The sequence below is a fragment of the Cervus canadensis genome, chromosome 23, assembly GCF_019320065.1.
Source record: "Cervus canadensis isolate Bull #8, Minnesota chromosome 23, ASM1932006v1, whole genome shotgun sequence".
NCBI classification, from domain to species: domain Eukaryota; kingdom Metazoa; phylum Chordata; class Mammalia; order Artiodactyla; family Cervidae; genus Cervus; species Cervus canadensis.
The window spans coordinates 7,321,955-7,346,446 of record NC_057408.1 but is presented as its reverse complement, the minus strand read 5'-3'; the positions used below and the strand labels follow the sequence as shown (position 1 = coordinate 7,346,446).

The 24,492-nt window shown below is 41.8% G+C and overlaps 1 protein-coding gene across 4 annotated transcripts in view; it reads right to left on the bottom strand.

Annotated features, from left to right (window-relative positions):
- Window positions 1-23,987, bottom strand: part of DCC (DCC netrin 1 receptor) — a 1,219,152-nt gene extending 1,195,165 nt beyond the window's left edge. For all 4 annotated transcript variants that reach the window (XM_043444495.1, XM_043444496.1, XM_043444497.1 and 1 more), the window contains exon 1: window positions 23,166-23,987. In XM_043444495.1, the coding sequence (XP_043300430.1) occupies window positions 23,166-23,256 (91 nt within the window). In that variant the 5' untranslated portion in view covers window positions 23,257-23,987. The remainder of the gene's footprint in view (window positions 1-23,165) is intronic.
- Between the last annotated feature and the right edge of the window lie 505 nt (window positions 23,988-24,492).

Below are 24,492 nucleotides of genomic sequence, written 5' to 3'. Positions count from 1 at the left end.
AGAGAAGCCTGGGGAGCAGCAGTCCATAGGGTTGCAAAGACTCGGACAGGAATGAAGCAATTTAGGACACACACACACTCTCTCTCAGGGAAGAGCATCAATCGTTCATGCTTTCTTCACTATTACATCATCATTATCATAATTAAGCACTAACTGAGGGAATAAAGAAAAAAATATTCTTGGTCTTTTTCCTTATGCAGCTAATAGTCACACTGCAGAGAGTCTTTGTACACATTAGCAGGTTAACACCAAACTGCCGTTGATGAGTAAAAAAAGAGAAACAAAACGAAACAGGGGAATAGGAAGCAAAATTCTTTAATGCACTGTGGGCTTGAGTGCATTGGAACTTTAGAGGAGCAAGTGGGAAGCTTGTGGGGTGGCATCAGTGAAGAGGCTGGAGGGAAGGCAGGCTGCGGACAGTTTTTCTGAACTTGACACTGATGAATGAGTGCAACACTCAGTATCACTCTGTGCAGATTTGGAAGTCACACGAAAGAGCTGGGGCGGCGCTGGCTGTTTCTCAAACAACACTGCTAATTCCTGAGCAAGCCCAGATCTTAGAATATGGTAGAGATCTGAGTAGGGTGGATGCCGGAATTCGAACTTCTAGAACCCTGACTAGCACACACATCACCAGGGGGGATTTTGTGAAAATGTAGATTCCGAATCAGCAGGTCTGGGGTGAAGACTGAGTTTCTGCATTTCTAACAAGCTCCTATGTGATGCTGATGCCAATGCTGTGGGCCAACAGGCCACACTCTGAGAAGAAGGGATTTAGAGGATAGTTGGGCATTTCCGAGGCCTTGGAGGTAACTCTTTTTCTCTGTGCAAAAAGAAGACAGCCACAACTGGTCAAGAGCTATGTCTCTTAGAAGGTACTCTGTTTGTGGAGATCATTTTCATCTTGGTCATATCTTTTGTTCTCTAAACAATAAAGTAAATGTTTGAGGGCTTTGTTTTGTTGTTGTTTTCAGATTTACCTACTTACCTATAGTTCAACATTTTAACAGACCTCAATATTTTAATGTGTGGCAAAAAGAAACATAACTTTTCCCAAGTTTCACAGTGATTGTGTGTGGTGGGTAGAAAAAGAAAAATAAAAGACCAAGCAAAATGAATGAACAGTGGTTTATTCCAAAAGGATGGAATTATGAGGATGTTTCCTCTTTGTGACTCAAATATTCCCACAATAGGTGAATTTTCACAATAAGCATAGATGTCTTTTTGAGCAGAAATTATAATAAAAATAAGGATATAAATATCCATAAAATTTCACAAGGGCCAGGCTGTCTTCTCTAAATGGCTGTCAGCTCTGTCATGCAATTAGTAATACTGTGTGTTGCTGTGACCTTACATGAGATAAATTGGGCAACAGTGTATACTATTCACCACTTGAAAGAAACAGAACAGAATCAATCAGTTTTAAACTTTCAACTTTTAGGATTAGTTTATTTTCATTCTGCATTTCATAGATGAATCCACTTACCCATATCTAATCATGAGTGAAAACAACGCATTCTTCCTAGCAATTCCAAATGGATGATTTTCTTCCTAGCCACAGCAAAATAATAAAATGGTTCAGGAACTGAACATTTGTATCCAATTTTGCTTTTGGCTTAGTTAAGCAAAATCATCATTCCCAAATAAAGGCTTTCAGTGTTTTTCAAACAAGTTTCCTTGCTGACAAGGCTCTTTTTCATAAAATCATACAATGGTCCCCGTTTTGTTTTTTTTTTTCAATGGTGCACCATCTCTTTAACAGAAAATTGGGTTATTGATTAATTGATTATATGCTGCTCACAAATGCCAACTTAAGCACAAGTAAGGAGACGCTATTGAATGTTCATAATTCAAAGGCTGCAAGACCACGCTACATGGCTGCATTATTACCGTCTCCTATTTTAATGAAGACATAGCACAGCGCTTTGTTGGCCTAATTTATACGATATATCAAAACTATGTGAAATGCCCTTACACTACAATGGTAGAGAAATTACAACACATGTGAATCACAGAGCTTAGCCCAGTTGTTAAGGTAGGGCATTAGCATTCAAAAGCTGTACTTGGAATGTTAGTCTTTTATAAAGGTGGCAGTGGATTTCTTTTCAGAGGAAATTAAAGTGCATGAAGCTGTCTTATAACTTGTTAGTGAAAACTGTGACATTTGAAAACGATTAACAGAAAATTGAGTTTTTATTTAGATACTCAATAATCTAGAAGAGTCTAAATAATAAATGGCTCATAGGAAAATACCATCCATTTGGAGAGGAGAAATTAGTATTATAAAAATAATAACATAATGATAATAACATCTACTATTTATCTGGGGTTCCCAGGTGACTCAATGGTAAAGAATCACATGCCAATGTAGGGGATGCAGGAGACACAGGCTCAATCCTAAAGTCTAGAAGAGCCCTTTGAGGAGGAAATGGCAGCCCACATCAGAATTCTTGCCTATGAAACCCCACAGACAGAGCAGCCTGGCGGGCTATAGCCTGTGGGGTTGTAAAGAGTCGGACACGCCTGAGTGAGTGAGTGTCCACGAACTATTTATCTAAGAATCACAGCACGAATTCAAGAATGTGTGTTTCACAGCCAGGCCTTTAATCACAGGTCTGCAACTGACTGGGATGGAGGCATAAGAAAATTAGCTAAGATCATGGCATTTCACCTTTTCCACCTGTAAAAGGGCATACTATTAGGTCCTCTCTCATTATTTCACTGTGAGAGTAAATAATTTAATACAGGAATGTGCAACAGTTAGGACTGAAAGTGACTGCAAGTGATGGAAACCCCATTACAATGATTTCAAACCAAACATATCCTACTGCATAGCACAGGGAACTATATTCAATATCCTATAATAAAGCACAATGGAAAAAGAATCTGAAAAAGAGTATACACACATAAATATAATGTATATATGGTTACACATATATATATGTATATATTCCTGTATTTTATATATATCTATATAAGTGTGTGTGTGTGTGTATATATATATATATATATATATATATAATTGAATCACTTTGCTGTTCAGCAGAATTAAGACAATGAGTTTGATCCCTGGGTCAGAAAGATCCCATGGAGAAGGAAATGGAAACCTACTCTGGTATTCTTGCCTGAGAAATCCCATGGACATAGGAATCTGGTGAGCTACAGACCAGGGAATCACAACAAGAGGTGGATGTGACTGAGTGACTGAACAACAATAAATAAATAAAAAATACTTCAATAAATTAAAAAACCAAGGAGAAGTACTTTTTCTTACATTATAGGAAATCTTATAAGGAGCAAGTCCCAAGAAGGTACTGCTGCTCAAGAAAGTCATCGTGAACTCAAATTTCTTCTCCTTTCCTTCTCATTGTCTGTATCAGGTGAAGTAATGCAGAACGGCTATGACTTGAGGCCTCAATGCCACTTTCCAGAAAGAAAGGAGAAAGCAACAAAGAGGAAGAGGTTGGTTCTGAGGTCAGAAGAGCAAACTTTCTCTGAAATTCCAAGAAGTCTCTTCATTTTACACCAGTCCCCCAGAACTATGTCACATATACACTTCTAGCTGCAAGGGAGTCAGAGAAACAGTCTTTTAGCTGGCATACTGCTGATCAGAATGAAAATATCCCTTTATTAAATAATGAAACAGGTGAGTGATAAATATTTCATGCACAACACCTGTCATATCACTTTAAACCACAGAGTCTCATAAAACTGGCAGTCATTATTATTCTACATTTTTGTATTTTATATATGTCTCAGCCTCATTGAGACTATCCATGGTACAATCATCTGAAAATTCAGACATTTTTTTGCAGTAGCTCACTTATAGAGGAGATTTAAATACAACTCAAAGAAGTTCTACTGGTAACCTGGAGGCAGAAAGGCTAAACCTACAGGGAGATCAGACATGGGACATCTGTCCCCAGATCAGCCCTTCAACTGAATCTGGATCATATGTAGAAAAAAGTTACATTAAAAGAATTATTGTCTGAAATGGTTTTGTGAAACAAAACACTCAAGCAGTTGAATCAAGTTTAACAGAGAGCAAGAGACTATAGAGATACTCTGACACCACACATAACACTCAGACACAAGTTTCTAGAGCTTGGATGGCTTTACGCAAAGCACAACAGCCATCAGAGAGAGGAGACAGGATGCCTGACAGGAGACGGAAAATAGAAGATGACACGGGAGAAGTCCAGCAGGCGCACCAGACTATCAGACACATGATGGTGCACAGTCAGCCTACTCACTGATGACACTCCCCCCAGGACGTCTGAAAATACAGTGCATAAGGCAGAAGGCCTGTTTTACAGAGTGGGGAGCATTAGTTACAATGAGGGGTGATCTAGATTACATACCCTTACTTAATCCAGACTCACATTAATACAAGTATAGACTTACTAGGAACCTTTTACTTAGTGCATGTCATGGAATATGCTAAATAATTTACATGCATTTTCTCGAAGACTGTCATAAACAATCTCCAAATTAGGTGGTATTCTCTGACTTTACAGATGAGGAAACTAAAGCACAGGCAGGTGGGGTATCTTTTCCCATTTAGAAAGTTCTAGTACACCTGACTCAAAATCACAACCTGGAGCCTGGCTCGGTAAAAATTAACCGAAGGTTAACCAAAGGTACAGCAAAATACAGTGGTTTTCAAAGTTATGAGTGCGTAAGTATCACCTGGAATGTGTGATAAGAATGCTATTTCCCAGTCTCACCTGTCTGTTTAGGACTCTCATTCAGGTGGTACCATGTAGAGCCTAGTGATTTGCATTTTAAAATATGCACAAAATTGTAGGGATAATAAGGGTTATAGAAGTATCACCTATAATCTCAGAATAACCACATAAGAATGAAACTATCATCTTTGTTTTAGAGGAAGACATGAGTACTGGGGTTAAGTACTCTGCTGGGTATTCCACTCTGACAAAATAGGATTATTTTTAAAATAAATTTTAGAACTGCTTTAGATTTACAGAAAAATTGTGAAGATAGTACAGAAAGTAGCTATATATCTCATACTAAGTTTCCCTTATCATTAGTAACATATTGAGTTGGCCAAAAAGTTCATTCAGGTTTTTCCAAAAGATGTTACAGATAAACTCAAATGAACTTTTTGGCCAACCCAGTATTAAATGGCACATTTACTAAAATGAACAAGTCGCTACTGATGTATTGTTATTAACCAGAGTTGAGACATCATTCAGATTTCTTTAGTTTTTACCTAAAGTCCTTTTTCTGTTTCAAGATCCCACAAAGGACAGAATATTACATTTCATCATCAGGTCTCCATACCCTTGTATTTGCCCCAACAGTTCCTCAGATTATCCTTATTTTAATGATCTTGATAGTTTGAGGACTGGTCAAGTATGCTGCAGAATGTTCCTCAAGTGAGTTTGTCTAACCATGATTATACCGGGTTTGGGAAAGCAAGCTCACGGGAAGTGAAGAGTCACTGTCATCACATCCTCCAGGGAAACATGTTCTTACCATGGTTTGTCATTGTTGATGATGACCCTGATCGTCTGTTAAGTCCCCCCTTTAAAGTTACTTTCCCCTTCCCCTTGCATCCTATGCTCTTTGAAAGGAAGTCACTATGCATAGCTTACACTGCAAAGAATAGGGATTACACCCCATTTCTCTGAGGGTGAGTTATCTATACAAAATATTCAGAACTCTTCTGCATAAGAAATTTGTCTCCTCTTGTCCATGTATTTATTTAGTAATTTATTTATAGCCATATAGACCCATGGATATGTACTTTACATTTTGAGTTATAATTCAAAGTTACCTGATCTATTGTGTTATTCAAATTGTTCCAGTGTTGGCTATTGACGGCCTTCCATTAGCTCTTGTGTCCCTTTGACATTCTTCACCATCATGTGTTTTTCATTTTCTTTTTTTAAAAAAGAATTTTCTGGCACTGTAAAATGCTCCAGGCTTATCTCACATATTTCCAGCTTAAGTCTTAGAATCAGTCATTTCTCCAAGGAACACTTATTTCTTTTACTGGAGAATGCTATTAGAAACTCAGATTTGTACACTAGATGTCATTTTTTAAGTACGTATACTTTTGGACAACCAAAAAAGAGGAATGCCCTTGTGTTATTGTTTCATTTTGTTAGTATTTTGCCCTTGCTTTTAAAAGGTGTCAGATATAACCACTGAGTAAATGGATTAAAAGTCAGAAAATGTGGATTTTTCTTACAGAACCAGTAACATCTAAATGATCTTAAACAAGTAATGGACCACCAATCTTCATATAACCTCACTTACAAAACATGGAAGAAGGATTAGCTATTTTGCCCAAATTTCAGATGTATGGGGAGAGAAATTTAGATAATATAAATTGGGAAAATACAAAATATCAGACAAACATAAAGCAACATAATCATCATCATCACTATCATCAATTATTAACTATCATAACCTTACATAACTGAGTATTTTGGAAGAAAGAACAGAGAAAGGGCTATTAAAGCTGAAAATTCTGTGCTGGGCTATATGCCCTTTGGCTGTAAAATGTACAGAAAATCTTTTATGGGCTAGCTAACACCCTTCATACATTATTAATAAAGGATTTTGGCATCCTGGGCAAAGTTTTCTATGTGTTTTGAAGCTCTCCTGAAAAGAGAAAGATGGAAACATTAATTTCCAGCACAGATTTATTCCAGCAATGCAGGTGCCTAAATTAGCTTCCTCAGCTACTAGATCTCAGAGTTCAAAATGTGGTACATGATGGCATCTCTGGGGCAATCTATCTTTCTGAGATCTCCCTAAAATGATCAGGAAGAGGCTTGCAGATAAAACCTCTTCGTTACAAATTATCTGTGCTGACAAAGCCACTTCTCAGGTGACCTTGCCGTTCCTCTCCCCCTTTTCTCCTTGGCTCTCACAGATCTGCTTGGGAAGAGGCTAGAGAACATGGAAGCCACTGCTGGAGATGGGAAGGGGTGGACATGGGCAGCAGGTGGCCGACTCTTGGCAGTGAGGTGTTCACCATCACTCCTCTTGTCTTCCAGAGCCTGGACATGGACAGAAATGTCCACATAGGACAATTCTCACTTCCCAAACAACCTGCCCACCAGACTCAATCCCTCCCTATTCATTAAGCCCTTCTGACAGCATTTCCCTCACTTCTTCTCTATCTGCACTTCTCACGCATTTGGTTCTTAATGTCATCTTACAGCTATGATTGTCTTTTTTTTCCAATACTTAACCTACCTAGGTTTTATTTCTCCAAGTGTTTTATTCACTCTATGATAACAGCAGTAGCATGTATCATGCTTTTTGCATCTAACTTAAGAGTCAACAACTATGATAACTGAAATATGATCTCAATAAACATTTGTTGAATGAAAAGATAAAAATGGAAACAGCTTAGTGCTTATTATGTACCAAGGACTGCCATTAACACTTTAATGCATTTCTTCTTGTTTAATTAACACATTCAGCTGTGGTTTTCTCAGTTTTAGGGATGAGGACCCCGGGAATCACAATGAAGGTCATGGAGTTAAATCACAGCAGAGTCAAGATTTAATTCCATGTGTGCATAAATGACACTCATTCTTAAATTCATGGTTTGAGAGCTCAGTCAACAGGGTCTCTCTGAAACCCTGTATCATCATTAGGACAAGGAGTCAGTCGCCTCAAACCACCGCTGAGGTCCTTTCCCGCTTGACTGATGGCGCTGAAGCGCACGGAGGACTGACCTTTTCATCCTGTATGCCCTTCTTGGATCCATCATCTTGTCTTGGCTTCCACTGACTTCTACAAAAATAGCATTTTAATTCTTTGACTCATCCCAGTCCTCAGGAATACGTCTCCTAAGGAAAACACAGAGTCTATCCCCGGTATTATGATGTAGGAAGTAATTATACACCTATTTTATCTTATTCCATTTTCATACCTGTGAGTTGATGAATGCCCTAGATGCATTAGTAACAGGGATTAAAGAGATAGCAAATCCTATAGACTTCACACATTTGCATTTTAGTGTTTTCAGGACTTACTTGATTTTGAAGTTTTCCCAAGAGGTCTGGAATGTCACCAATAAAATTAGTCGAGAGTGTCACATAAAGAAAAAAAAAATCAAGCAAAAAGAGGGCTAGAGGGAAAAGGAGAATAAAATAAACTTCTCCAGAAAAAGCTGAGTACTCATACAAAATGCAACATATCCTTAAGTAAAAGTTGACTTGTTCATAAGAGTAACTTCAGATTCTGTGCAAACTTGAGAATAACCGTTACAGGAAACCAATCAGTTAATGCTGCTGCTGCTGCTGCTACTAAGTCGCTTCAGTCGTATCGGACTCTGTGCAACCCCATAGACGGCAGCCCACCAGGCTCCCCCATCCCTGGGATTCTCCAGGCAAGAACACTGGAGTGGGTTGCCATTTCCTTCTCCAATACATGACAGTAAAAAGTGAAAGTGAAGTCGCTCAGTCATGTCCGACTCTTAGCGACCCCATGGACTGCAGCCCACCAGGCTCCTCCATCCATGGGATTTTGCAGGCAAGAGTACTGGAGTGGGGTGCCATTGCCTTCTCCAAATTAGCTAATGAATATTTATTAAATAGTCAATATGCCCCCAGCATTATACGAGGCACAATGAAACAGAAAAGTGTTAGGCATGCTTCTTCAATAAATTATCCTATCATATCCAATATATCCTGATATTGAAAACAAGCTGTTCCTTACAGTTTGGGGGCCAGGTAGTTGGAAAAAAAAAATCAGTTTTGAACATCAAATTTTATGACAGCACAGGTTTAGAGGGTATGGATTTCTATGACCCAGATACAATGGCCAAGGTCCAAGTTCTTTGCCAACCAGCAAATGGGCACCAACTTCTCTGTTGAAACAATCTTCTGTTAATAGGCCTTGCTACCTCCCCCCAATTATTCTTCCATCTGGGTAACAGTATGTTGTCCAAAGTACCATGACACTCCTGAAAATACATGAGAATTTTCCCCATTCCCATTCCCACCCCACCTAATTTAGGGTGACCAACCACTCCAGTTTACCTGGACTGTCCTACTGTTAACACTCAAAGTCCTGCTTCCTGGAAAACCTCTCAGTCCCGGGCAAAGACTACCAATGGGTGGCCCCCTAAATGCTACATTGTGAGGACCAAGCCATCAAGCTCTCTTGCAGGCCTACCCCCCTCTTTATGTCCTACTCCCCCACCTACAAGCTTGTTCTCCCTCTCCTCCTTTAATTCTTCCTTGAAGACTGATTAAATTATCTCTCCAAAGCTACAGGCTATGAAATGCATTTTTTTTCCCTGAGAGGCGGTTTCACCCCTCTTTAAATAGAATTTTACTCTACAGGGAGGGAAAAAAAAAAAGACACAACCCAGCAGCCTTACATAACCTTTCACAAAACCCTACTCATTCTCTCCAGGACCTGAAAAGGACCTACAGCTCACAAGCGAAGCAGAACACTTCTCTCACCAGAAGGATCATGAGTGATCTTCATTCAGGCGGATCGGGTCTGCACAGTGAGTCCCCACGTTCTCCTCTTGAACAGTCTGATGTACAACACGCCAGGTAGTGTTCCTCTCTCCGCCAGGCCGCAGAAGAAGAGCAGAAGCTTCAAAACCTTGCACTGAGCTTTCTGTCTGTGAAGCTTCTCTCTTCTTCAGAAATCTCAGCGCCACCCCTTCTCCCCTGCCACAGAAGTCCAGGCAAAGGAGCTTTCCGTCTGTTTCAGGCCCCGAAGACCGTCCTCCATCAAAAGGCAAGAGTCAGCGTGAGGTTGCGGTCAGGGTCTGACTTTGAGCACAAGTGAGCTTTTAGCATCAGACCTGAGAGGGAGGCAGAGGAGGGAGGGTGGGGAAGGACCCAAGGCCCCAGGGTCCTTTTCAAGTGCCTGCCTTTTGCCTGCCTCTGAGAAATTTTAAAGCAGCAAGGGGATGGAGGGAAGAGAAACTATGGAATGAGAGCCCGTAGACCCTTTTAAAATGTGCCTCCTTACTTTGACCATTGATAAGAAGAGGAAAGGCAGATGGAACACCCAAAGAGTGTTTTCAGAGCATTTTCAAAGGGCTTTAATCTCAAGGAAGATGAAACACGTCAAGGCCCGCAAGAAATACATTAGTCACTAAACTACACACCAGAAGACTCTCAGATGTTGGCACAGTTCACTATTGCAAGACCAGTTTCTAAAGGTAAAGCTCTCCAAAGTGGCTCCAGGCTAAGACTAAACGAGTGTGGATGGAGTCTTTTCCCACTGACTACACTTCTACACAGAAGTGGAGCCCAGGGTCACTTCTGCCCACGGGTTTTCAGTCTCTGAGGACAGTGCTTCTCAGTTCTCTGGGATTCTCATTCAGTAAGTCTGGGTCTGGACTCACTTTCTGATTTCCTAAAAAGATCCCAGGAGATGCAAATGCTGCTGGTCCTTGGACCACACTTTGAATGGTGAGGGCCTAGGACACTGGTTCTCGAACTTGGCTGCACTTTGAAACAGTCTGCGGAGGTTTAATAACTACATGTGCTGGGCCTCATCTCAGAGATTCTAAATTAATTTGCACAGAATAGAGCTGGGCATTAATACCCAACCAAGGTGAGAATTCCTCCTCCAGAGAGAAGATTCTCAGGACAAATTATACCCAGCACTGAACACTAACCAAGCATGTACTAGCTTCCAGGCATTCATGCTGAGCAGATGCTGGAATCAATGGGTCTGCAGGAAAAGGATGTGGCTAACCAAAGAGGAGTTAACGGAGGAGGTTAATTTGGATGAAGGATCCACAGGAGGATGTCATATGGTGTCAAGTTTGATCAATAGCGTACTGTATCAGGTCTAACGTAGCTGAATCTGTTAGCCTGTGAATCTAGCAAAGGCCTGGACCATGGCCCACAAGACCATGACTCACTAAACAAAGCACATGCTTTGTTTCAAAACTACGGTGAGAGTCTGACATCTTATTTTATTCCTAAGTCTTTAAAATCGACTGCAACAATGAAAATGAGGAGGGTTCTAGAGTGGCGTACCCACGCTTGTGAAATTTGCTCTTTGTAGGATATTCCAATATAAGTCTAACTCCTATTAGGATAATACTAAACATAGTTAGTATTTAGAGAACATTTAAGTGACAGGCATTGGAATGGATATGGTTTATCTAATGCTTGGAGTGCATCTATCTCCATTTTAGAGATAGGAAAGAAAAGTCAATTTTGTCTCCATCTTACAAATGGGGAGCTCAAGGTCAAGCCCACTAGCTGAAAGGCGTCCACATCTCTCTCATCATGACCAGACCCCACAGAGTTGTGCAACCAACACCCTATAACTTGGCAGCAGTGGAGGAAATGTTGAGGGCTCAGTGACTTCTGAACGAGCTGTAACTTAAAGCTAAGAGAACACTCATCCATATTTTTCTTTTTTAAGAAACAGTAACAGAGAGAAAACATATATAACAGGAACATATTGAGAAAATATCTGCAGAAATTTTTAACTATTAGGTTTGGCTTTTTTTTTTTAAATTCACCTAGCATTATGAGGCTCACATTTCAAAGAAAGCCACAGGAAAAAGAAATGTCCTCATGCCAATCTTACTTGAATAGAAAAGGTGAAGTTCTGTTTCTCTTTGCTCAGTGATAGCTTTCAAAGTGGAAGTAGCCTGTTGACATGCTTACTAATAATCACTTGCATTTATCTAGCTCTTTAGACTTCTCACAGCTTTTTCTTCCCTTACAGTGTGTCCACACAACTTCAAAAGTTATTTCTAAACATAAAGGATAAGCAGGTTCTTAAATTCACATCTGATAGCTAATAAGAAAATCAGGGCCAGGATCACCCAGGTAATATGCTTAAATGTTTAAATGATTGTGCTGAGACTAGAAAAACATTCTTTCTGTGAATTCATTTCAAGTCATTCAACCAATATTTATTAGCTACTATCTTTAAGCAGAGACATTACTTTGCTGACAAAGATCTGTATAGTCAAAGCTATGGTTTTTCCAGTAGACATGTGTGGGTGTGTGAGGTGGACCATAAAGAAGGCTGTGCACCAAAGAATTAGTGCTTTTGAACTGCGGTGTTGGAGAAGACTCTTGAGAGTCTCTTGGACTGCAAGGAGATCAAACCAGTCAATCCTAAAGGAAATCAACCCTCAATCTTCATTGGAAGGACTGATGTTGAGGCTGGAGCTCCAATACTTTGGTCACCTGATGCGAAGAACTGACTCACTGGAAAAGACCCTGGTGCTGGGAAAGATGGAAGGCAGGAGGAAAAGAGGAGGACAGAGGAAGAGATGTTTGGGTGGTATCACCGACTCAATGGACATGAGTTTGAGCAAGCTCTGGGAGATGGTCAAGGACAGGGAAGCTTGACATACTGCACATATGTCCATGGTGTTGCAAAGAGTTGGACATGACTGAGGAACTGAACCACAATCTTCAAGGAAGGATCCAAGGGTATACTCCAGCCTCAGCCAAGCCATTATTGTGCTTAGCTATCCTGGTTATACTCATATTTGAATTCACTATGCTTTCACCCACTATCAAGCAAGAGGTAGATTCCTGCCCCCCTCCTCCGCCCCCGCTGTCCAACAGAGGGTAAAGCGATTGGAGATTGATTCCCTGTGGACTGAAACTCCAAGATTAGAAAAGCAGGACAAATAAGGGAAGAGACTGGGCCCCTCCCAGGTAACATATTTCTCACTCTGGAAGTCAAGAGACCTCCTAGACCACACATGCGCAGAAAGGTTCCAGGGATGTCAACAGGGAATGATGTCAAGGGATGCTCTACCCACAGGCTTTTGCAATATAACTCATCTCGGTTAAGAGGTACATGCGCACACATGGAAGGATCCTGAGATAAACCAAATACGGAGTGTGAACCAGGCAAATCAAAATGATTGGCCAAAGGAAACCCAGAATAAATGTTCCATAAAAGTAGCTCAAACTGCCACGAGGGCGTGACTCAGTGACTCTCTGAGCCCACTCGTGTGTCTATCCACACATACTATACTCTTTCTCTTCTTAATACTTCACTTGTTTCAGTACTTCCTGTCTTTATGGGAATTCTCTTCTGCAAAGCCAGGACCTTGACTGCCCACTGGTCTAGTGGCCAGGATCTGGGCCTTTCACTGCCCATGACCCAGCCTCAATCTCTTCCTGGGAACCCAAGCCCCACTTCAAGGTGTTGCAAGCCGAGGCTACCAAAGATCAACCACACAGCCTTTGCACTCACTCTTCTCGCCAGCATCTTCTCCGCTGCCTCTCCCCCCAATCCTCTCTTTAACCAAATTCACTTGTTCTCCAGGTGCCAACCACAACTTTCTCAGGGAAGGCTTCTCTGATTTGCTGAGTCACTCTCCTGTAATCCTCTCTTTCTTTCAAAGCCTTACCTCATTCAAAATGATGGATTTATTAACAGATTTAATTACTTAGTATTTCCATCCCACTCTGTTCAAAGTTCTATTACCCTCTTAGCACAATACTTGCCACAGACTCAATAAATAAGGAAAGAAAGGGTCAAGGAGGTCTGGGGATGTATTTATAGAAACAGGCTGCCAAATAAAACTCAATATCCTCATTCTTGCCAAATCTGAGCTTGGTTTAAACAAGACTGACAACTTTGTAAATGCCCTTCTTGTTTTTGTTTCGTTTTGGTCAGTCAATCTAACAATACGAGGATGAATGAATTGGCTCTGTTGCCCCATCTGGCTAGTATTAATATATTAATGATATAATGAATAAACATGGTAGTTGAGACTTTTCAGAGTCTACCCCACTTAATTTGCATTTCTTTTTTTTAATGAGTGCATCCTTCTGCCTTGTAACCTATTTAGTTATGTCTGTGCCCGTCACCCTCTCTTGATGATAAACCCTTGGAGGGCAGAGACATATTTAACCTTTCATTTAATTATGGGTTTCTTTGTAACCCATAGTAAATGTTCAGTAAGTATTACCTTGAGCAAAATTCATGATCTTATTTGATCCTTATAATACCTCAATGATTTTGTTAGGCACTGAGAGTCCTACCTGAAAAACAATAATACAAATTTTGAGAGTCAAAATGCGTGCCTATGAATGACTGTACAATAAGGTAAACACTATGCTCAATCTATATTTTCTAATATATGACTTGGAAGAGCTTACCTAGAAGAGCACATTAAATTCGGGGCCCTTGATTACCAGAATGATATAAACAAACTAGAGGGGGTTCAGGTAAGAAAAATAAACATGATTAAGCTTCTGGAGGGGTATGAAGGAAGATTAAATGAATTAAATATTTATGGTCTGGTTAAGTGAGGATTCAGAGGGGAGGCGCGAATGAGTTACGGCTAGAATTATCTAACACACTTTAGCAGAGACACAGAACGCCACCGAGGGACAGGAGCCAGGAGCTGGGTGGCAGGAGTCATGGGAGGAATATTTAGAACAGGACCATCTAAGACAAACTACAAAATGAAATTTTAGCAGCAAGAGCTGATATGCTGCTGCAAAGTTTCCCAAGGGAAACAGTGAACAAATCATCCCAGGAGATTTCTCAAACCAGAAGAGAAAATAACTGGAAATTGTCCTGCAGGGAACAGCGTGGCCCAAACATTAGACATGAAAAGGAAAGCTTTGCAGATTTTCTCTCTAATTTATATTCTTCTGGGATCCCATGAGGCTGAGCAGAGATGTGGGAACAATGGATTGAGGACTCTGAGCGCAGGGGGTTCGCTTAGATGTCTCAGCCCTGGCTCACATCTCTAATGAGTCAGCACGGAGGCAGCACCCCAGAGAAGCCACTGCTGGCACGTCCAAGGCTTTATTCCATACAGGGCCTTTCATTAGTGGGTCCTGTGGGAAGGGGTGAAACAATTAGGAACGTCCCCCCAAAATTAGATGTGCTTATGGGCACTGAGCAAGGATGGGTTTTGTGTGAAGCCCACAGTCATATACATAACGTGATCCTGGGTCTATGTATTTTACCATATTGGAAACATACCCAAGTTCAAATGGTCAGACTAGGATTTTTAACTCCTACTTGGTATCTATCATTGTATCTCTGTGATTCAATTATCTTTGAGTTCCATCATATTCAGGGGATTTGTAAGGTTCCTCAGATTAAGCCTGGCACCTCAGGATCCAGCTTTCCTGTATGCGACATGCTGCACAGACATAATAAATAGGATAAACCCGGATACTGACAAGGAAAGGGTGACTTTAGGTAATCAACAATTCTACAGTGACTAAGGATCTCTCTTCCAGCTTAAAATTAGTGTTCATTCTGGAAAGCAGTTTAGGGCAAGTCTGGACTAAGGTAAGCATGCTACTGTATCAGACAATAACCTCTTAAAAGTTAGATGATCAACTGCATGTATACCTAAAAGCAAATGTTACTTAGTAGGAAAAACAGAGTAACTATTATTAGTATTGATGCCTCAAAGCAAACTGTTGCTTAGTTGGAAAAACAGCATCACAGAACTATCTTGCTGAAATCACTAATGGCCAATAATTTTATGGGAAAAAAATGCTCAACCTTATTAACAAAAAAGGAAATGCAAATTAAAACCACAAGGAGATGCTAATTCATATCCAGCAGATAAGGGCAAATAAAACATGTGACAGTACCAAGTATCAGTGGAGACATGAAACAAAGACAATTGTCCTTTGCTCCTGGTGGGAGTTTCAATGCAGGCCACTTGTCATTGTCCCTAAAAGTAAAGATGCCCTTTGTATGACTCAGCAACTTCACTGCTATATACGCACTCTAGACATGATGGCAAATTTGTTCCACAGTACATGTACGAGAATATTCATAGCCATATTATTGGCAATAGCAAAATACAGACTTCCCAGAAATTTATCAATGATAGAGTGGATTAAGTGTGATTAATTAACATCATGAAATATTAAACAGCAGTGAAAGTAACTGAAATGCAGTAACATGCATTCTCATAGATGAATCTCAAATATTTAATGTTTAGCAAAAATGTAAATCCAAGGATATATATATTACATTTATGTTACAATGGCCAAGTACAGGCAAAAAAAAATCATATGTTAAGGATTCAAACATATGTGGCAAAACTATAAAGAAGGCAAGGGACTACTGAACACAAAATTAAGAAAATTAAGAAAATGTCAGTGGGTACATGGGGGTTGTTTCATTGTAATTATTGTTATCATGATCAATGTCATTATGACTAATTATACCCAACACTATATATATAGTACAGCTCATAACCCAACTATATCATACAATGTTGAAACTAGTAATATAAGTAGAATTGGTCTACTCCACTGTCATTTAAAAAGGAAAAGTATTTATGTTGCATAAAGAAAAATGGTATCTAAAATGATACCAGATTTCAGAAATGCTATAACCCATTAGTGAAAATCAATTAAATAATGAAGGACCCAGGTCTTGATTTGGAATCTCTTCTTTTACTTTAGACACAGAAACAGTCCCCTATTTTTTAACAAATCGAAAGTAGAAAAGAGGAAAACTTCTTTGAAGAAGTCTTAAAATAGCGAGAACTTCAGGCTGGTTGTGAACAAGTATTAGTAGATAAAATGCATTTTACAAATCAGGAATAAAAGCCTTAGAAAAACAAAGCAACAGACCATGACCATTTGATGGAAAACAAACAGTCTTGCACAATGCAGTATCTTCAGAAATCATCCCTATAAGATCCAAAAATAACTGAGACACAGTTACACCTGAGTTCTCTTAAGGATAGGTTCAATTATTTTCTACATTCTTAAAAGGCAGCTAAGAGAATGGATAAACATTTTTAAAGATTTAGAAAATTAACAAAATTGGAAAATACTGTATTTAACAAGAAACTTCAGCTACTAAGAAGACTAAGGTAAGCAACTTTACATTAACCACTTAATTCCTTCATTCTCTTATATAAGGGCAATATAAGAACCAGAGTCATGTTGGTACTGATGAGCTGTCTCATCTGGTCATGATACACTAAACAAGTTGGTATTTTCATCAGATTGTATCAGGGATATTCAGTTAATTCAGTGGCACATTTTTGCCGTAGGTACACCCAAGAGAAGTCTTCTGGAAAGAACCAATCTTTAAAGAATGAGCAAAAACAAGAGTGAAATCCCCAAATGGCAATGTAGACCCCTGTTGAGTCCCATGAGATTAACGACAATTGATATAAAGGTCCTTCCTCACTTGAAACTGTGAAATGGCTGAGTGGGCAAGAAGTCAGAGAATTTGGATGTGTGATATTTAGCTAAAGTACATCACGAAAATAATAGGTAGGTTATAGGCATTGGGTTCATAGAATTTAGCAAATAAGAGAAATTTCCTCACTCAGGTCATATCATAGCAATAAACTTTAAAAATATGATCAATACATATGAAATGATTTGTGTGTTTTCTAGTTGAACTTTTCCCCCAAGAAATGAAAGCTGTGAATAATATGGTTGTTTCAGACTATTTATAAAAAGAAACATGTACTAGTGTAACCACTGGCAAATTACCATCAATAGAGGAAAAGAAGGAATATTCAATCATACACATTATTATGTATTTCTAAACCATACCACTGATAAGTTCAGGCATTTCTAAACAACCAAAAAAAAAAAAAAATACTAACTTAACAGTTGAGTTAAAGAGACCTGGTTTTGTAACCTCAGGCTAAAAGTTGTCAAAGAACTTTAAAGCACTATAGTAATTTTGATCATCAGTCAGCCAACCTGAATTTCCATGTGTTAGCACAGCTCTAAAGCACAGAAATAGAAGGAATCAACCATCTACTGAAGGAGGAAGCAAAGTGTAGAATACTAAATGTTACTGTAATTTATCTTCGTGCTGTAATTATAAAAGTGTATAATAATTTGCATTTTATTTTTTACTATCACCTACTTGGTATATGTAACATGTCATTTTATTTTGCACATTTTTTTTTCATTTGGCCTATGGGGAAAATAATCTGGATTGCTCATCTTTTTTTTTTTTTTTAATTGTCAAGTTTAACATTTGCTTTACTTGAAGTCTTGTTTGAAAGGAAAATCTTAAATGCTTTGGGGTCAATGTCATACTACTGATTTTATAATACCATTAGGAAGTGCTTTGATCTCTGAAAAGTAGTAACTTCGAAGTATATTACAAGTTTTATTATTCCAACCAGGTAACACCCTCTTGGAAAAAAAAAAAAATAGCATGCTGAGGTTGACATAGTCCATCCTTCTCTAGTGCTCCACGTCGTCTGCTCCTTGATGCTCCATGAGTTCTGGAATTTCAGTGGTACTGGCTGAGAGGTCATGAGTTCATCTCCTATAGTAAGAGTACTACTTAGCTGTCTTTAACTTTCCAGAAAAGAAACACTCATGAAAAATGCTTAAAATTTGTTTTTAAGGCAAATCCCCATGACCCTGCAAAGTGTAGGATACAGCATGTTAAACTCAGTGCCTATGGATTAGACCTTGGAGTCACAGTGAGAAAGGTTTTCTTGGATGGTGTCAAGGGAGGCAGTGTTGATGCTCCAGAGTGTAGAAATCAAAGCTGTGATTCTGTAGACAGGCTGGAGAGGAGCAGGCAGCCCACTGGCAGGCTGCAGAACAATGCACCAGGCATCACATTTGCTACTTATTTCAGAGTGTTTCAGTGAGATTTAGTGAGATCCCTGGCTACGATTCATTAAGGCTCGTGACAATGTGACAACTCATGAAACTCTTCAATCCTCTTCTCAAGAATCATAATAAAAAAAGGAGAGAAAAAAGAAGATTCTCCGGTTACATTTTATGAATTGAAACTGTGCATAGCATTTATCATTCCGCTTTAGGGATTATAGTTCGTTTCCAGAACCAAGTGACTTTTTATCTTTAGTTAATTAATCAAGTAATCCTTGGCAGGCTTATGTTATTATTCTTTTCACTCAGGCAAAACAAGGGTTTCCCGAAATTTGCCTATATATTTCATCTGAGAGATTATCATCTGAGGTAGAGTACTCTGTCAAAAAGTGATCATTTGAGCTGGTGGTTGTGTAACAAATACCAACAGAACTGCAATGTGTCCCTAAGTCAGCGCAAGTTTCTGAGAGGAATTTGGGCCATATCCATGCAAAGTGGGAAGATCTACAGCGAGGCAAGAAAAGTTCACTCATCAATAAATATCACACTGATTTCCAGAAGCATCTTGATGTAATTAGCACTATCTCAATTCACCCTAAAGTCATACATTTGAGGAGGTAGCATGCAGGGTTAAAGTGCTCTCTTCTTGCATGTGTATGATTGGGTTTTAATACAAGAAAAAGCTGGAAACCACTGCATCCTCTCCTAATAGAATTATTTTGGCTGGCAGAAGCATGAGGGAAAAGCAATCCACAAGAAAAGTTTAAGGTGGCAAGTTTTCCAAATAATAGTAAGAATATTTGTTTTTAAATGTAATCAGAAATTCAGCGGTACCTGCAAACATGCCACATCACCTAAAGATAACAAGTGTTTGGGTTGAGAAGTCAAGATTTAAATTTGAGCTAGTTTCCAAAAGAGAAAGGTAGTATTAGATGACCCTTCTATGTGCAGAAAGAGAGTACTGGATGATTCCTCTGTGTGCGGCAGCAAACATTCTAGGAATAAACCACATGCGCGTGAAGAATTTCAAACTATTGGGTGAACGAAAGAAGAAATCTGAGCCAGAGAGGAAGAAACTTTTCCTCTCATAAAAGATGCTTCTGAGGATAACCAGAATGCAGGAGTTCCCTTGGAAGACACCATGTCACCCTTTCCCTCCAGAAACAAGGAAAACTATTTCCTTCCACCCCCAAATTCACCTCCTCAAATCTCCTGTCAAGCTTCTCACTGGCTGAGAAAATCCTGCTACAGCCTGTAGATATCCCGTACTCCAGCGGAAACTTGCAGGAGGATTCATTGAGGAATTCAGAGAGGGTTAGAGCTCTTCCTCGTCAATGAAAACAGTAAGGAAATTTGCTGAGAGGTTAACTTGCCCAAGAATAAATCTAAGTCATACACACTGTGAAGTTATAAATCTCTTCCCAGTAAAAAAAAAAACAACAAAAAAAACCAAAGTCTATCAGCAGCTCAAGCCAGCCCAGCTCTTAAGAGCATTAAAGCAAATGCACTAAGCCTAATATATTCACATAGAACACATCTGGTGGCTGCTTCACATGCTTCATAACTCAGAGGGCAATGGCTGCTCTGTGGGAAATGGACGCTGCGAAGGGCCCCTGGTGATTCACGCCACAGCACTCACACGGGAGTGGGCAGCCCAGGCACCCTCAGGTCCCGCCACACTCCACCCAATGGCACACCCAGATGGGGGCATGGATCTGCTCAGGTTGGGGTGGGGGAGATGAGAAAGAGGTGGGTAGGGGAGGCAGCGAGCCTCAGCAGAGCAGGTCCCAACAACATAAATGCACACTGATTTTATTTTTTTTTCAATAGAAAGTACCCCAAATATATGCATAAAGAATTAATTAACATGTATACTTGCTATTTCATTCATTAATATCCATTACATAAACTTTTCATTTCATCTGAGATTATAGGACTCTACTTAGTGCCCTTGCTTGGGGCTCAAGTCAAACATATAAGAAGCTAGCATCTTACAAAAGTCAACTCAGAAGCTGCTAGCCTCCACCTCCAGGATCAAGTCCCCATCCTATGTGGACACTGCTCTGGGATGCCCTTGGTTCCTTGGTTCCGTCCTAAGAATTTCACAAAACTCTACAGCAGCTCCTGACTTTATCCAGGAAGTGGGGAAATACCAAGTGCTATAGTGCTCTTCTCCATAATCCTTTGTCACTCATCAACAAAGTCTTTTGAAACATCCTGCTGAATGGGAACTTCACTGCCAGTAAATAGACACTTGGCCTTATTAAGGGCACCTCCTACTGGTCCTTTCACAGAGAGAACTGCGCTTTCTTCCTCATCAGTTCCCTGCCACATCCTGGAAGAGGGGACACTGCTACTAACAGAAAGAGGAGAAAGAGATTAAGGAGCAATACCTAAAGACTGCACCATATCCACTTTTCCTGGGACCCGTGCAAACTACATCACATCGGCAAATAACAGAAATGGATTTAGAAGCATAGAGGAGCTGACAGATTGAGACCCACAAGCCTGTCCACAGGCACATCCCTCCTATATATAGACTTTTGTCTGCCTTTTCAATCATACACTTCTCCATTGAGGAGTTAATATCTGGCCTTAACTTTCCAGATAAGAAGCATAAATAAGTGGAAAGGGGATATTTAATTAATTTCAGTGTGTGTGTGTGTGTGTGTGTGTATCCATCTCCATTTATTTATCCCTACTCTTCACCAAAGACACTTGGGAAATGGCTTTGAAATATTTCAGTGTAACTGACAAAACGTCGTTATCCACTTTTGCACACCTTCCTTGTCTAATACAGTACGTTCAGCCCAAGGGTTTCAGGCCTGGCTCCCGTAGACTTTCTACCCAGCGACCATGCCCCTCTGAACTTCTCCGCTCTCCGCCTTGGCCGGCTCCCCAACTGAGAGTGCAAGGCAATCTTCTGGACCCGAAGGACCGCTCTTCTCCAGTGTCTGTGGGCAGCAGGAGGGAATTTTAGAGACACCTTGCGGGATATTCCCCGCCCACCTTCCACGGGAGTAATTGCCGAGGACAAAGCTCCGGGAGAGAGGAGCCCGGAGGAGGCGGCCAGCCTGAAAAGGGAGGGAGCCAGCGAGGATCACAAACCGCCGGTACGCGTGCCCCGCGCTCGAACACACACACACACGTGCCCCGCGCTCACACACACACACACACACACACACACACAGTCCTCTGGCAGGCTCCTGCGGGCTTGCTGTCAGGCCAAAGGACCGTGAGGTGTCGGTCGGTGCGGATGCGCAGATTCTGGCTTCTGTGCAGCCGCGTCCTGACTTGGGCGGCCTGGTGTTTGTCTCTGAATCCCTAGCAACCAGAGAGGCGCCTTCTCCAGCAGCGATCGCAACCCTGGCCGCGCAGCAGCACTTAGCAGGAGCAAGAAAGCCGCAGCTTCAGGCTACGGAGAGGTTGGGGGCTTGGACACAGTTTCCATTCTGTCCCCTGTTCATTTCCAAGACGCAGCCTGGGGCGCTCCCGCCCAATGCCTGGCCCCTGCCCGCGGCTCCTTTTCTCTGGGATTCGGGGAAAGGTCGTTTCCGAAGGGAGTTGAATGCTCGGCCAGCTGCTCTCCACTCCTTCCCCGCCGGGCCCACTCCCTATACCCCAGGGTCCGTCTACACTTGGGATGAGGCCGGCCAGATGAAGGGACCATTACAATGAGTCATTTGGGGGTTTTTTATTATGATTTTCTCCCGGCCGTCGAAACCTCCAGGCTCCTCCAGCTCGGAGACTGCCGCAGCCCTGAGCCTCCCTCAGTTGCCTCTTCTTCCTGCTCTAACCCAATCCGGCCCCACACAGTTTTGCCATTTTTAATTAGAAACTACATTTGCCAAGGACCAGGGTCAGGGGGGCTGGTTTCTCGGAATATCAATCATTTGGAGTTTGGAAGTGACCTGAAGATATGTGTAGACTTAGCTCGAGAGCTGCATTCACCGTTAAAAAAATGAAACACAACACGACTCCTTCCTCCTGGCAACTCTGCAACCCCTTTCGGGAACCACCGACCCCTCCTCCGAAGTACCAAAACACATCAGCTGGCCCTTTCTTGATTTTCAATCAGTAAGTCTAAAAATCCAAACTGGAGGCGCCAGGAATGACATACAGACGCCCCAGCCCCACAAGCTACATTCCGCACAGACCCCCTCCAAGCCCCGCTCCAAGCCCCTCTCCAGGACCTCCTCCACTTGGTCTTATTGCCCCAATTCCCCTGCTTCGTAGCTTTCCGAGGAGAAGGATTCAACCCAGTTCCTTTCAACGACATCCCCATCATCTGCCTCCTCCCTGCCCCAGACCTCCAGCTCTCCCAACCGACGCAAGTATTTGCCAAAGCAGAGATGCATGCGAGAAACACCAGATTTGTTTAAAAAAAAAAAAAAAAAAAAGCGAAGGGGCGCCCGTTTCCCCAGCCGCCAACATCCTCCGCTCCCAGAGGGGGAAAAAGTCTTTCCATCTTTTATCATCGATGAGGAAATGGGGGACGGAGCTAGCGTCCCGCATCTTGCCCGTTCTCCCCCTGCCCCAATTCTACTAGAGCCAAAGGAGATGGGGAGGAGAGGGGTGAGAGGGGCGGGGGCGAGGAGAAGAAAGGAAAGAACCTCTCACCGGTGACTTGGAGATGTGCGCTGAGCAGGGTAGCTCCGAAGAGTACAAAAGCCAGCTTGGGTACCCAAACACATCCAAGACTATTCTCCATATTTCAGCCAACACCTTCGGGGCCGGGGGTCCTGGGCAGCGGCAACACTCACACACATGCACTCACACACGCGTGTACACATGCACACACCACACACACACACGCGCGCGCGCCGAGCCCCTTCGGCTTCCTCCTCCTCCTCCTCGTCGTCGTCCTCCTCCACCTCCCCTGCGCCTCTTCTGCCTCCGAAGCCTTCTTCCTGGTCCACTGGCAGAATCAGCAGCAAAAAGAGGCAGCAAAAAGTTCCATTGGGTCCAAGAGATCTCAAGCCCCAGTAAAACCTCGGGAAACTAACTCAAGGAAACAGAGGGAACCGGCGGCGGAGCGAAGGCAGCTCTTCGCGGGGCTGGCGAAGCATCAATACCCAGGATATCCAGAAGGGACCAAGAGGAGACGCGAAGCGATCCTGTGGCTGGGCTGTGCATCCAAAGGTTGGGGCTGGTTCCCTGTCCTCGCCGGGTAAAGTTGAAGAGCAGAATCCGTGCGCGAAAGCTGGGGCTGCCGCTTGCTTCTCCTCCAAGCGCGGAGGGGACCCAGGGACGAGAGGCCGGGGCTGCGGGGTGGAGCGCGCTCACTTGTTACTGGGGAGTCCGCCGGAGATGTGTGAGCTAGGAGTTGGAGCCCTACCTACTATCCATTGATCCGAAGAAGTGGAGGGCTGGAAGGGAAAATGTGGAGACCGGAGGGAAACGAACTGGATCAGGCAAAGATTCCACGGGAAAGGGGGTGGGGGCTGAGAGATGCTAGAGGGGAAAAAAAAGAAAAGCGGTCGGAGGAGGCTTCCAGCAGCTGCATTCGCCGGGTCTACATATCAATGAGCAGGGATGCCCTCTGTGGGCAAAGCGTGGGAAGTCACTTTTGTCAATGGGTCTGGCAAATACCTTGAGTGTTGGGGTGGGGGTGGGGGGAGCGTTTGCGGCTCTCTCTTTTGACATTCAATCTTTGGGATATCATTTTTGACTGGAAAATCTAGGCAGGTATTTAGGCTGAGTCGGGGGTCAGTGTGTTTGCTTCCTTTTCTGCCCGCACTATTTAAGAATAGAATGTTTCCTTGGGGAAAAAAATCACTTAATCCAACTCCCTTCTGGGGAGGGAGAAACAGGTCCAGACACACAAGGGACAAATACCAGTCCGCTCTTTCATGACAAAGCAGCTAGGGTCCTCTTTTTGTAAGATGCCTTATTTCACCTGTGTTCTCTCTTCTGGGGAGGGAATTCAATGCTTTAGTCAACAAAT